The sequence below is a fragment of the Rissa tridactyla genome, chromosome Z, assembly GCF_028500815.1.
Source record: "Rissa tridactyla isolate bRisTri1 chromosome Z, bRisTri1.patW.cur.20221130, whole genome shotgun sequence".
NCBI lineage: Eukaryota > Metazoa > Chordata > Aves > Charadriiformes > Laridae > Rissa > Rissa tridactyla.
In genome coordinates this window covers 68,531,997-68,546,492 of record NC_071497.1, presented here as the reverse complement: position 1 = coordinate 68,546,492, position 14,496 = coordinate 68,531,997, and the positions used below count along the sequence as shown (strand labels likewise).

Below are 14,496 nucleotides of genomic sequence, written 5' to 3'. Positions count from 1 at the left end.
GCCTTCCCGTTTTCTCTTGCCCAAAATCCAGATCCTTTCCAAATAACCAGCTTTTCCTTGGAGTCCTATCCACATCCTTAAAAAACTTTATGCAGACATGATCCTTAACGAAGTAAGGGTCCTGAGGTGGTCCCTTCTTGATATAAGCAACTGCTCCTCTGTTGAGAGGCAGCACATTAAGGGGAAAAGAGTAAAAGGAAATACATTACACTGGTACAATGAATACTGACTTATCACAAAATAAATATTCCCCATATGTATATGTGCGTGTGTGTGTATATATATATATGTATATACGTTAATAGCACATGTCACACAAGGTTACACTTGGGGATTATTTTTCCTCCTACTCAGTATTTTGCTGCAATTTTCCTCAGAGACCAGCCACTTAATATTTTGGATTATGGAGTCTGTTGTAGTTACAGCTACATTACAGATAGGACAAAGACACACATTTTATGTAAATTGAGAGCTAAATGTGAACTTTCTGAAAGTTTGAGATGTTAGCATATGTGGCCTTTTTTTTTTAAAGGCTTTATTATTCCAAGATCAGGGCCAGCTGCAAAGATTGGATTCACATCCAAAAACATATATTAAAATGCATACACTTCTTGGTAGAAAAAAGTTTTAAAACCTGTCAGCTGAGAACAACACTCTTTTTGTGTGCTGCCTGACAATTCAGTTACAGATCGACCCTATTGTTTTTTGGGTAATTTAAATGTGATTGTTGGCAAAGCAGAAAGGGGAGGGGGAGACACACAGGGAGGCGCACAGTGAGAAAGAAGAAAGCATTTCTGATTATACAATATATCCCTGACATGTTGTTACACACAAACACAATATTTAGCATTTAAAAAAGAAGAAGAAAAAAAAAGAAAAACAATAAAAGAAACAGCAGCTGTTTCTATGTGATGTCAGAGAACAGGTGTGATACAAATCTCCACACCAGCGCAATCATATTGATCTCCTGATGATGCACGCATGAAGCACATGTGCAAAGGCTATCGACCCATCCGGCATCTCATTTCCAGGAATACGGCCTGAAAATGCCTCTCTATAATTGAAAACATTATCAGGATAAACACCGTATTGGCCAATTACTAAAAAACACACACAAACTGAGTAAGGGAAGGTGAGCCTGCCCCCGCAGCACACCCCGCTACCACGGCCCTGCGCTGTCTCCTCGCTGGGCAGCAGCCGCCTGCGCTGCCGCTCTGCCGACGGGATCCCCCCCGGAACCCCCCCCGGAGCCCCGTCGGGGTTGGGTGAGAGGAGAGGGCGTTGGGTGAGAGGCGACTGAGCCCCCCCCGGCGTGGTCCACGCTACTTCCCGAGGTGTGCGGCGTCGGGGCGAGTGTGCGGGCGACCGACGAGGGGGGGGGCTACCGAGAGGCGGGCGGGGTCGGGGGGGGGCAAGGGAGTCCAGGCCACCGACCCCCCCGCCTCGGAGGGCTCTGCGCCCTTTCCTGCGCACCCCGCGACGGCCCGAGCCCCGATGGCTGCCCCCCGCCGCCCCCCTGAGCCCTGCCCGCGGCGGGCAGGGGGGGACCGTCCCCTGCGGGAGGAGAGGGAGGTTTTGAAACGGGCCCTTCATTTCTAAGGGGTGTTTTGCTATTAATTGTTAATGCCGTCTGCCATTAGAGGGCACTAAGCAACCCTGCATTAACGCTGCTGCTCCGGCGAGCGACGAGCAAAGGCGGGGGGGGGGGGGACATGGGGACGGGGGATGGGGGGGGGAGAGAGAGAGTGGCACCAATTTGGGAAAAGATTAAAAAGGATGTGGAGTCCCGGAGCTTCTGAAGTGCTCAAAACGCCTGGGCGCTGCTCAGGACGATGATCATAATAATAATAACAAAAAAAAAAAAATGTAGCGAGGTCAATCATTTACCAGTCTGCTTCTTAATGCGTGTGACCGCAGGTGGTACCGAGGGACATTGTGATTCATGCCCACTTTCAAAGCAGGACCAGGGCCCGGTCTGAGGCACCCAAACAACTGTCTTCTAATATTAGCACGGCTGTATTTCTGGATCTATTATAGTCTGTCCAGACAGATCCCATTGTAATGGGATCTTTTATTAAAAGATTAGCACTATCTCCTGCAGTTGGTGGAAAAAAATCTGTTATCACTGAGTTATTTGCAGTTGTGGGGAGGGGGCGGGCGGTGGGGGGGGGGTGCTGGGGGGGGTGGGGGGGGTGGGCGGGGAGGAGGGGTGTGGGGAGGGCCGGGCGGAGGGCGGGGGCGGCCGCCGCGCACCGGCCCCTGACCCGGCACTGTCCGGGCATTCCTGTCTGCATACTTCGCAGTCTGTTGTGCTTTGGTGGCTCAGAAAAGCGAAAGAATCGAAATTAAAAAGGCAGCTTTTGAATAAACAATACCATTTTCCGTTAAGTAATCGTTTTGTATAAAAGGAAATATCGCCTACTCAGTTTCATTCAGCGGTGCCAAAAAATGTTATAAATGAGAGACCGCCAACTTTTCTAAGGGGAGAATAATGCCAGACTGTGCTTAATAAACTAGTGCCCTAGAAGTTCATTATCGATGTTGCAATCTTTTCTGATTCTGAAAGGAGACCGCCTACGTCGCCCCCATTCCCGTCTCGTCCTCCCGGGCTCCCAGTGAAAAGGCTGTCACTTGGGCGCAGCCCTAGGTATTAAACTTTTATTTGGTTCTTTTTTTTTTTTTTTTTTAATGGTTTGAGGTTGGTTGGGGGTTTGGTGCGTTTTTTGGGGGATGGGGGCGAGTCCCGCCGGGCGAGCCGTGCGCTCCGCCAGCCGCGGAGGTGCGCGGAGTGGGATTTATTCTTCGCAGCCACTTCGCGCGGAGACGGCAGCGCTCCGCGGCCGCGGAACCCACCCCGGGCGGGCGCCCCTCCGCGCCCCGGCAGCCTCCTCCGCGCCCGCGCACTCGGGGAGGGGAAGGGAGGGCGAGGGGTGCCCCCGACGCGGCCGCGACCCCCGCCGGTCGCCAGCCTCCGCTTACGCGGGCGCGGCCGGCGTTGCCCGTCGCTGCTGCGCCGGCGTCTCCGGCCTCTCCGCCGCGCAAGGGCTGCGCGAGGCTGCGCGGGTGCGCGGCCGGGGGGTGCGCGCCGGTGCGCGGCCGCGAGTATGTGTGTGAGTGTGTGTATGCGTGCACCTAGAGCAGATCATTGGCGAGGGTTTCCAGAAGGTGGAAAATGTCACCTGATTCACACTGAACTTTTTAAATCTCCCCACCCCCGAGCAGACACACACACATTAGGAGACCGCCCACCGCAGACAGCTAAGACCCCCGTATAGATTTAAAGAGAGACTGCATTCAGAGCCTGACGTTCATTCAATAGAGCGATCATAAGCAGGCTGGCTAGTGCTCGCTCCCTCTCCCTATTCCCCCTCACGCTGTTTCTGTGTCTCTCTCACTCCCGGCTACGCTGAGGATGTTAAATCAGAGAATCCACCCGGGCATGCTCTTACTCCTGATGTTTCTCTGCCACTTCATGGAAGATCACACAGCGCAGGGTAAGACCAGATTGTTTATTCGCAGATACGTTTCTTTATTATTACTATTGTTTTCTTTCGGGCACGGGTTTAGTTTGCTCGTGGTGTTAAACGCCTCTCTCCAAGGTCCAACCGGACAGAAGTTAACTGTGGGCATGGGACTGCTTTGTACCGAGGTGCAGAGGTGTCACTTAGAGTCCTTTTTGATCGGATCTTCGCACTGCTCTGCATAGGCACAGAGGACAGATGAGGATGTTTCTTGGTATTTATTATTATTATGCAGCATGAATGAAGAGCAGCATCGCCAGGGAACTTTCCCAGTCTCGGCGCACGAATGAGTGCTCAAAGTTTGTTGGTAATTTAGCTCAGATTTTTATCTCGCCTGCCTGACGGAAGGAGAGGTGGTGATGGGGAGCCCCACGATTACAGCTGACATTTTTAGAAACCAATAAGTGGTCATTTTCCGGACATTCCTTTAATATTGGGATTTCCTCCTCCCCCTTCCTTTTTCTTTTTGTGAATAAATATTAGTGTTGTAAATTCTCCTGCACTGAAGAGTATGCTTGAATTAGTTGGGGTGGGTTTTGGGTTTGTTTTTTTTTTTTCCATGAGAACAAAACAAACCCGAACCTGTTATTGACAACTCTTAAGAGCCCTCTTTCGACACAAGGGAATATTGATTTTTAGTTGGGGGCTTTTTTCCCTTACCTTGACCGTGTTCCAGCCACAACCTGGATGTCTTACCATTACTTGTTTTATATTTTTTCCTTTTTTTTTTTTATTTTCTCCCCTACTACCGAGCTACAGCATAAGTTAATCTAATGTAGGCAACTGTAAAACGCAAAACTTTTTTTTTTTTTTTTTAGGGGCGTTGTTTCTTCAATGATTTTTAGCGGGGGGGTGGGGGGGAGCGGGATATCTTGCCCTGCGCCCAGCGACATCTCGGTTGGCCGATCCTGACCCCTCGCTGCGGTACATTCCCATCGGAGTAAGGAGGCAGGATCGAGCCCTGGCTGGATTAGCACCAGAATCAATTGGTATTGAGTTGCTGGAGAAGTCACATTGGTTATTCACGAGAGACTCATCCCAACCAAAACTCTCCAGCTAAAAAAGGGGGAGTTGCTTAGACTAATGTTCTTGGCTTGACTCCACAAATAACAGGGATACTATTAAAAAAAAGGGGGGGGGGGGGAGGAGGGGGGGGGGAAAACCACACCAAAATCCACTCTATCCGGTTTAAGGACAGTGTACTTTCCTCTGAAATGCTTGCGGGAGAGATGGCACCTATAACTTTTCCAGCTTGATCGATTTTTAACACTCTGTAGGAACCTCCTACTCTATGTGCCCCTGTATTATATGTACTTTGCTCACTTTTTTTTTGAGCTCTGCTGACTTATTTTAGCGAAGGAAAGACATTTGTTAATAGAAGCAGCAAAACGTGGAGATTTCGAAACAGTTCGCTAACAGCAAATGTTCCCAATTCGTGTAGATTGCAAAATGGGCTGGGACTGAAACTCTGTGCGGCACTAAAACAATGCTGCTGTGCAGCCGCGGTGAGGAGGAGAGGGCAGGGGGAGGAGGAAGGAATTTGCAAGCGCGATTTTCTTTTTATTCCCTTTTAAATGCACATCCTTTTCAAGCCTCTGTCACGTGCCGGCAGTGCTCCTTCTGCTCTACATATGGAATAAATACCTCCGAAAACTGCCTCGTCCTGTTTTGATCGGGTCTTTTCTTTCTTTCTGGGTTGGTTTTTTTTTTTTTCCCCCGGTTTGTTCTTTTGTAGGTTTTGCTTGGTTGTTTTGTTTTGTTTTGTTTTGTTATTGCTTTATTTTACTTCATTTTTTTAAACTGCGTTCCCAAACGGGCCGGAGTAGCTGCGGGTTATGAAATGGGACAAATAAAAGTAAACAGTCTAGTAAAAGTCATTGCAAGGCGCACGTGTTGTGTCTGGGTCACTGCTGCCTGCCACTGATCCGGCTGGGTGTCCCGTCCCCGTTCTTCCTCCGTCCCCCCCGTCCCCCCTCCCTCCCCCCTGCAGCTGGGAACTGCTGGCTCCGGCAGGCGCGGAACGGCCGCTGCCAGGTCCTCTACAAAACCGACCTCAGCAAGGAGGAGTGCTGCAAGAGCGGCCGCCTGACAACTTCGTGGACGGAAGAGGACGTCAACGACAACACGCTTTTCAAGTGGATGATTTTTAACGGGGGAGCCCCGAACTGCATCCCCTGCAAAGGTGAGGGGGGTGCTGGCGAGCTGCTCCTCGCCGAGGAGCGGTTCAGGCAGGGACGGGGCTGGGGGAGGAGGAGCGGGGAAGGAGCTGGAGGGGCCGGGGGGAGGCAGCGCGGTCCTCCTGCTGCCTTCCTCGGTAGGGCTTTGAGGGGCGTCTCGTCCCACCCCCGGGATCAGTGAGGGGACCCCCATTTCTGCTCGGCCGCCGTGCACATCGCGGGGCAGGAGGGGAGCGACCTCCTCTCCCCCCTGCCCTCACTGGCGGGGGCGGGGGGGCGGAATTTCCTTCGAGCGGTGTTTCCTGGAGACGGGGGGGGGGCGGGGGGAGGAAGGTGCTTTCTCTTTATGCTCTGGGGTCACAGTGTCTTTTTTTTCTTTGAGCAGTTTTGACACCAGGTCTGTTCTCCACGCTCGGTACTAAAGTGGTGCCTCTTTCCTTCCATCAGAAACATGTGAGAACGTAGACTGTGGACCCGGGAAGAAATGTAAAATGAACAAGAAGAACAAACCTCGGTGTGTTTGTGCTCCGGATTGCTCTAATATCACTTGGAAGGGCCCCGTGTGTGGCTTAGATGGGAAAACCTACAGGAACGAGTGTGCCCTTCTCAAAGCCAGATGTAAAGAACAGCCTGAACTTGAAGTCCAGTATCAGGGCAAATGCAAAAGTAGGTTTGCAAATCTAATCTGATCTCCCTCAAATGCCAAAGGGTGTGTGTCTGAGTGTAGGGAGGAGGAGCTGTTGGACGTACTTCCCCACAGGAACCAGAGTGATGTTCCAAATGCTGGGAGACAGTAACTACCCACGCTCAGCAGACAAATAGTTGCACTGAGAGTTCCCCATAGTCTAGAAGCACTTGTGTCCCAACAGCTACTCTGAGATGGGAAGGTTTCCTCCAGCAGCACTTAAAATGAGGAGAGCTGCTGAAGGCTCTTATCTGATCATTTGTTTCCTTGTGTCACCCATTCACTCCTCCCTGGGGCTCTGGGATCGGCTATTAATCACTGTGTGTTTCCATCTTTATTTCAGAGACCTGTAGGGATGTTTTATGCCCAGGCAGCTCCACATGTGTGGTTGACCAAACCAATAACGCCTACTGCGTGACATGTAATCGAATTTGCCCAGAGCCTACCTCCCCTGAACAGTATCTCTGCGGGAATGACGGCATAACTTACGCCAGTGCCTGCCATCTGAGGAAAGCTACCTGCCTACTGGGCAGATCCATTGGATTAGCCTACGAAGGAAAATGCATCAGTAGGTATCTCGGTCGGAGGGTGGAGGGTAAGGGTGGGGGGAGCTTCTTCGATCAGCTGTTTCAACATACCGTGTGTGCAATTGGGTGGGGGTAGTTAGCGCTGGGGAGGAGGAGAGATGCCAGCAGCATGGGTTTGTGCTTCCCTCCAGGAAAAGGAGAGCCAGGATGAGCTTTGCCCCTCAAAAGATTGCAAAAGGGATGAGGGAGTAGAGGGCCTGATCCTGATTCTTTTGCTATCGCTGTGGGTGCTGACATTAGTGTCCAAGGGAGAAGTACCCGCCATTAAATAGATGATGACATGGTTAGAGCGTAACAAGGTCTCAATATTCAGTGGATCTGGATTCCTGGAAACAATTGTCTTCAAGTGGTCTTGGCAAAGCTTGTGTTAACTTAATTGGAAACATCTGATCACTTTTTCCTCTTTAGAAATACTGCAGAGTTTGGAGGCAGTTGGTGGGTGAACATAGGAAAATAATCTCTGTGCATCCTGACATTTTGTATTGTGATTTCCAGAAAGGACTGATAGCGAAGCATGCTACAAAGAAGCATCTTCAGGGCAGCCTCTGCTCCCCAAAACTGCTGGGGGAATTCGGGGGAGTCTTAGGCTGCTTTTAGTTGGCATAGATTGAGGTGAATTCCCTTTCCAGTCATGTGGACAACTACTCTGTGTGGGTTAGTTTAAAAATAATTGATTTAGAAATGCTGAATGTCTTGGCAAATTCTGCACTTACCGCTAATTTGGGGAGCTGAATTTCCACTGACATCAAACGGAGCAGGAAGGTCATGTACAATAGGCAAATGTAATTCTGTATTCCCAGGGCCAAGGTCTGCTGGCACAGCTGTCTTTCCTCCCCACATATAGACAGGCAATGGTGTCCAAGGGACTACTTGCTTGAGCAAAATCAGCAAGTATCATCACATCTACTGCATCTGAGCTTTGTCTGTTCACAGTTCACAGGGAAAAGGGAGCTGGGGGTTGTTTGTTGTTGCTTTTCTTTTTTCTTTGTCTTTTCACTTACCTCCAGTATCCTGTGTATATTTTTAGAAGCCAAATCCTGTGAAGACATTCAGTGCAGTGCTGGGAAGAAATGCTTGTGGGATTTTAAGGTTGGCAGAGGTCGGTGCGCCCTCTGCGATGAGCTCTGCCCTGAAAGCAAGTCAGACGAGGCAGTCTGTGCCAGCGATAACACAACTTACCCAAGCGAGTGTGCCATGAAAGAGGCAGCCTGCTCCATGGGTGTGCTTCTAGAAGTAAAGCACTCTGGATCTTGCAACTGTAAGTGAGATTTTTAACTCTACAGGCACGTAAAGCTTCTGAAGGCAATCCTAGGTAATGAAGACTTACACCTTTAAACATAAGAAAGCTTGATGTAGAGATTTGAGATACGGTACAGGTGTCATATAAGTATGTATCTGTCATGCACACACTTTTGTTACTGATAAAATGCAATAGTTGTCCAACTTGTTGGTGTTCAAGTTGGGGTTTTTGGGGATATTCTGAGGACAAGTCACTCTGTCGGAATGGAACTGCCCTAGGAATGTAATTGTAGCGATTTTTTTCCTACTTTGTCTGCTCTGGTGTGCTTCGCTGATTGCTTTATTAATGCTCGGATAAACTCTTAACTCGGTCCAAAAGAACAAGCCTAATGGTAGCACATGGGCACCTGGTTTAGCACAGTTGCCTCTGCTAACTCTGGATGAAGGACACAAAGCGGTTAAACCTAGAACGCAAGAGCGCTTTTCACTTGATTTCAGGAATCTGCCAATAAAACCTGAGCCATTGATTCTTCAGAACTTTCTGCAGTTATGACTTCATAGATTATGTATAAAAAACCTTATTGCATAACAGCAGATGCCAAAGAGCATCTCACTACAAGTCGCATAAAATGCAACGCTGTATTATGGCTGTTCAGAGGGCTTTGAAAACATGCACTGAGCTGCTTCTGCGCTGTTGTTGTCCTTATTTAAACAACAGCTCCCCTGTATTCCCCCATCTAGCCATTAATGAAGACCCAGAGGACGAGGAGGAAGATGAAGACCAGGACTACAGCTTTCCTATATCTTCCATTCTAGAGTGGTAAAACCTCCATTGGGCACAAAATCAATGTCCATACTGTAAATAAGTGTATGCTTATTTATTTTGGGGAGAAAAAAAAAGTATACATATAGTTGAGTCTGGTAGACATTTATTTATACTGTGTCATGTTTTATAATTTATACATAAAATGTCTGGTTGACTGTACACCTTGTTTTTTGAAGAAATTTATTCGTTACGGGAAGAGCAGTGTTATTTATTGTGAGGTCTCTTGCTTGTAAAGTAAAGCTTTTCTTTTTTCTTGCAAACTATAAAAGTCCATTCCTTAGAGCTTACCCACATGATCTCATCTCTTTGTTTCACTGATGTTAACTCTTTTCCACTTTAACAAACTTGCATGTCGGTTTCTGTTATGTTTATTTATTGGATTTTCTTCTTGCCGGTTCTGTACATAAAAGATCCCTAGGGTTTTTGTTTACAAGGAATCTTGACTGACCAAAAGGCGTTGTAACTTAATTAAGTATACTTCCAGGGTGCAGTGAGGCGATCTTTAAGGAAACTTCTTCCACTTCACTTTTCTCTACTTCTGATCACATAATGTACTGAAGTGATCTCAATGTGCTGAGCGTATATACTGTACTATACAAATTCCAGACCCAAAGAAATCGGATTATGAAGGTTGTTAATAGCTACAGGGCTAACTGTAATAAAAATAAAGGTTTTATTTTATTTTTACTGTTTTATTTTTTTGTAACATGCGTGTTTTATCAGGTGTTTCCTTTAAGATGGTCTTGCAGTACCACTTTCAAAGTTTTCCCAATCAATGTGTCACTAAAAGTTATATCAAAGCTTTATCAGTTCAAGTTTCTTGCTTTTCATAATACTTTTTTTCTGATGCAATTTTATATTTTCAAACATGGCGAGTTAAATATAAATTCATTTAAATATATAGTTTTGTACTTTTCTACCATGTAAATGTGCAATGTATATAAAAGTTATAATGTGTATTTGTAAATAAATGATGAGTGAAAAAATAAAAAATGGAATTTTCCCTAGAAGCAGTCCGCAGTTTTTGGTTCTAAAGTGTTCTGGCCCTCTGGTACAGAGGGAAGACATACTGGTGGTTACAGGAAAGGAGGCTTGTGTGTGGTGTAGCAGCAAGACAGACTGGTTAAGGCCCAAGCTTTCTGCTGACATTGATTCAATAAACCCTTTTTTCAGGCAGGAGCAATGTCTCCAGTTCACTGGTATTAATTAATTTTAAATCCAAGTATAGCGACGGAGGAGAAGAGATTTGACTTTTTTGTTTCCCTCTCCATCGTCTACATAAAAAGTCTGGCATTTCTTGGACTTCTTTAACTTCCATAATTCTAGGAGGTTTTGAATATGCATTTGAATTTTTGCTAAGCTTCAGAACGACATTACTGGGGCTGCAGTTGTATCACCATTTTAGATGACCAATAGAAAAAGCAAAACATGACCTACTTGCCCAAGTTCAAGATGTGTAACAATCAGCACAACAGACAAAAAAAACCCAACCCAACAAACCATCAAAGAGCACATTATCACTTGGAAATTATTTTCTCCAAAAGGACACACTTTTAAGAGTGGATACTAATACAATAAACTGAGGAAAGTTAACAACCATAAGCACAGCAGGGACAAAAATCGTGTTCTGTGCTACCTGGGTTATGCTGTTCTCGCAGATAATGCCCCACTTACCAAAATTTCTCTATCGTACTGCACAAAACTTAAAAATGTACTTAAGCACCATATCCAATGGTGTTTTAAGTACTTTGCTGAACCGAGGTCTGAAAGCCAAAGTTGACTTACCTGTTCTCTTTAAATACAAATCATATTTAAAGGCTGTTTCTGCTATAGTCTTCCGTATATTTTTTACTGTAGAGTAAACTCTAATTTGTTATGGATTGTTTAGCATTATCCAAAGCAAATATAATTTCTTCATCTATGAATACATAAAAACTACAAGTGTGCATTTATAATATTGTATTCAAAATAATAACAAAAAAATTCTGCCCTTCATCTGCCTGTTGCTTCATTTAGACAAGTAGTCTCTTGATGAGAGGAGCAAAGGAAGGAGGATTTTGGTCTCCTGAGGGAACAGAACCCAGAATAAAAGAGAACAAGGGCCGGGAGAACACAGGGATGGAAAAAGAACCTAACAGAAAATCTCTCAAGGAACTCATAAACACATGACAATGCCATAGAGACAAAATGTTTAATAGATGTGGAGAGTATCAGAGGAGATTTTTCTCAAATTCAGATAGGTGCCAGATACTTCATTTCCAACAAAAAAACAACATAAAAGTCTGTTTTTAATTGTAAATATATTTACATGTCTTACAGAGAGACTGTAGCAGAGCAGGATTTCTGGGTTCTAATTTTATGTCCCGCTGCTGGTTCACAAACTAACTTTGAGAAAGTTACTGACAGCCAAATTCAAAAAAGCAAGAAAAATGCCAGGAAGCTATATTTACGCATGTGCATGTACGCAAAACGGCCACAAAAATCTACATCAGTTTTTTGCTGATAAAATCATCTAGTAGTTTTGCTACTGCCTTTCCCTTTGCTACTGCTATTTCCATCCAGCTGAAAACCTTGAAACCTACCTTGAAACAAAGCCTGCCTGTGATGTACAGCTGAGGCATCTCTCCTGAGAGGCTTCATGAGGTAAGCATCTTCTGAGCATGCCTAACATACACCAGCCTCATCACGGAGCACAACAGCCCCAGACACCTTCTCCCAGAAACATATCCAGAGGTTGTGGCTGCACAACTGCCAACATTTTACATAATATCATACTTGTAGATAAGGCAGTTGTTCATGAAGTGGGAGGTGCAGGTTCACTGCCAGCCTTTTCCTGAGGAGATCTTTCCCACATCTCCCAAGAGTGCATCTACCACCAACTCAAGGTGAAGCTCAGGCTGGAGAACTGTCTGTCATGCCTGCTGAAGCCATACTTCTGTGTTGGAGAGGAAGCAAGATTCATTGAGAGAGAATAATTTGCAACCCTAATAGGTGCTCCTTTTGAAGAGGAAGTCCTGGGTTCTTGCCCCAGGGGCTGCCTACACATTTTGCATTTGTAATTGAGTAACATACATAAATAGTGCTTGAAGCAGGGGCCAGAATCCAGGTTGCCTCCCCTCCTCTTTCCCCCAGTAGACAAGAGCCTCCATCCTTGAGCTATGAAATCATGTTTAACTCTCTGCTTAAATGAAGACTACAAATCTCACATCTTTTTCTACACTGAGTCATAGTTACAACCAGAGAGGCTTTACTTTTTTCATCCTCTCTTGTAGGCTTCTACATGGGGAACTTCCTGCGAAGTGGAAATGTGAACTTAATTCCCTCAGTCTAAGGAAAGTGCTGAACCAATTTTTTCTACCTCTTGTCCCTTTTTTTTGTGTTTCTGTTTTCGTTTGGTTTTGCTTCCTCTCTTAATACACAGGCTATCCTGGATGTTGTTTAAATGAAGAAACAGATATCTGGATGTCTAAGTACAAGAAGGTAGTTTCCAGCTCTTAACTATCTTGCACAAACTCCTACGACCAGGAAAAAAATGAATTTTCAGAGATATCTTTCTCTTCAGCGTTTTCTGTTGTCTGGCATACATATTCCCCTTGCTGTAAATCACATTTCTGAAACTCCTGGTTCACCATGGAGTATACTTTGGTACTGAATCCCAGTCCTGTGAACGCCATTCACAAATGCAGGCACAGTAACACAGAGTGGAGTGCCTATGTTTGAAAAGAGAAACCCATATTCTGGCACTTAAGTAAAATCAGCTTAATCAGCTTGAGGCATTTGAATAAGAATACTGCCTTTAAAGCCCTGGTTCCCAGATGTATTTGTCTGCACAATACATGCAAGCGAGTATACACCATTTCGATCACACTCGAATGGATTCCCGATAGATGTGTTCATATGACAGACTTAAGAACAGTATCATGGAACTCTTTTGCACCTTTTACCTCTTTGCTTGCTTTCTGCCTGCTAATACACCTCAACTAAAACTACATTCCAAGCCTCTCAGCAAATTTCAAACAGCTGTCATTTCATTTTTTTATGACATAGAAATGTTTCCTTCTTTCCCCCCAAATGGGAATCAGGTGAAATTAAATTTCAGCATGCAGTGCTGTTCTCTCGGCAGTGACATTTTACTATACAATGAATCACCAGCATGGAAACATCTGTATCTTATCCCTTTGAAGAACTAGGATTCCATGCTTTCTGGTACATTTGTACATAGACCAAGAAGTTCACAAGATATCAGATTTTAAATTCATAACTCCCTGAAGATAAGGCAATTACATTTTTTGTTTGACATTTCTGTAAATCCAAGGCCTGCCTGACCCATTATGGCAGCATGAATTTTGCAGGTAGTATATGAAAAATAATAGTACACACAAGTTAACTCTTTCATTTTTTTTTTATTTTTTTTTCTGATAGACATAAATACAAAAAGGACCATAGTGGCTGGATTTTGCTGGCACTCATTTGGTATCATCTATATAATTCACATTCACTCATTACTTCTAAACAATGTGGCCAATAAAATTATCACACAGTAGAGAAATATGACATGAAAACAAGGTGCAAGCCATAATGTTCATCTCAGAGACTGATCTGGAGTTAAAACCACACATATGGCTCATTTTCCTGTAATTTACAGGTACAGTCTTTGGATATCTTAATATTTAAATAGATTTGTTCAACTTCACCATGGGATTGAAGAGCAGTAATGTATCAGAAAACTGAGAAGCAACTCTGGACTTCAGTAACAGTTAATCAATCAGACCTACCAGATGCTACAGGATAATGAGTTTACTAAGGTAAGGTGGTCCAGTGTAGGTTTGAATGTGTAAAGGCCCCCGAATTTCCACCACTAATAGCATCCAAACCTCCCAGTGCTGCAGTGAGGTCTACAGATACTCAGAAGTCCTCAAAATGAAACCACAGCACACACATTCAAGAACTAAATTTTAGTCACCCGGTTTTAAAGACTTTTGAAATATTTAAAAATGAATGTTGGAACTGTTTTTCATAGCATGTTAGAGGTTTACAGCAAAAGGAGCATGTTTTAAAAAAATCATTCCTACCCTGTGTAGCACGGTTGTACGCACAATTTTACAGAAGAACAGTTTTAACATGTTTCCTAAGATCCCTTAGCAAACATTCAGCTAACAGTGTTCCTGTTGATCTTCTGCTGAGCTTCCTGGAGAAGCTCTTAATTTTAGGTTTCAATCACTTCATATTTTAAGAGGCATCTGGAAATACAAGGATGATGTTGGTGGGTGTTGGAAATGCTTACAAGACACTAAAACATGCTACCATTTGATTTCTGAGTTAGAAGCATTGCCAAAAGAGGTCACAGGGCAAGACACATAGATAAGCCAGATGATAGGTAGTTATGCAAGTTCTTGGGCAAGGTAGACAAAGGTGGCACTGATGACATGCAACCTCAGCCGAGGCTTAGGGGCTGGAGCAC

The 14,496-nt window shown here is 45.1% G+C and overlaps 1 protein-coding gene across 1 annotated transcript; it reads left to right on the top strand.

Moving 5' to 3' along the window:
* The first annotated feature begins 1,125 nt into the window (after positions 1–1,125).
* On the top strand, positions 1,126–10,913 carry FST (follistatin). Its single transcript, XM_054186806.1, has 8 exons — positions 1,126–1,334; positions 2,567–2,647; positions 3,412–3,494; positions 5,512–5,703; positions 6,146–6,364; positions 6,727–6,951; positions 7,998–8,228; positions 8,951–10,913. The coding sequence occupies exons 3-8, from the start codon at positions 3,413–3,415 to the stop codon at positions 9,031–9,033; spliced, it is 1,032 nt and encodes a 343-aa protein (XP_054042781.1). The 5' UTR covers positions 1,126–1,334; positions 2,567–2,647; position 3,412; the 3' UTR covers positions 9,034–10,913.
* Positions 10,914–14,496: the final 3,583 nt, after the last annotated feature.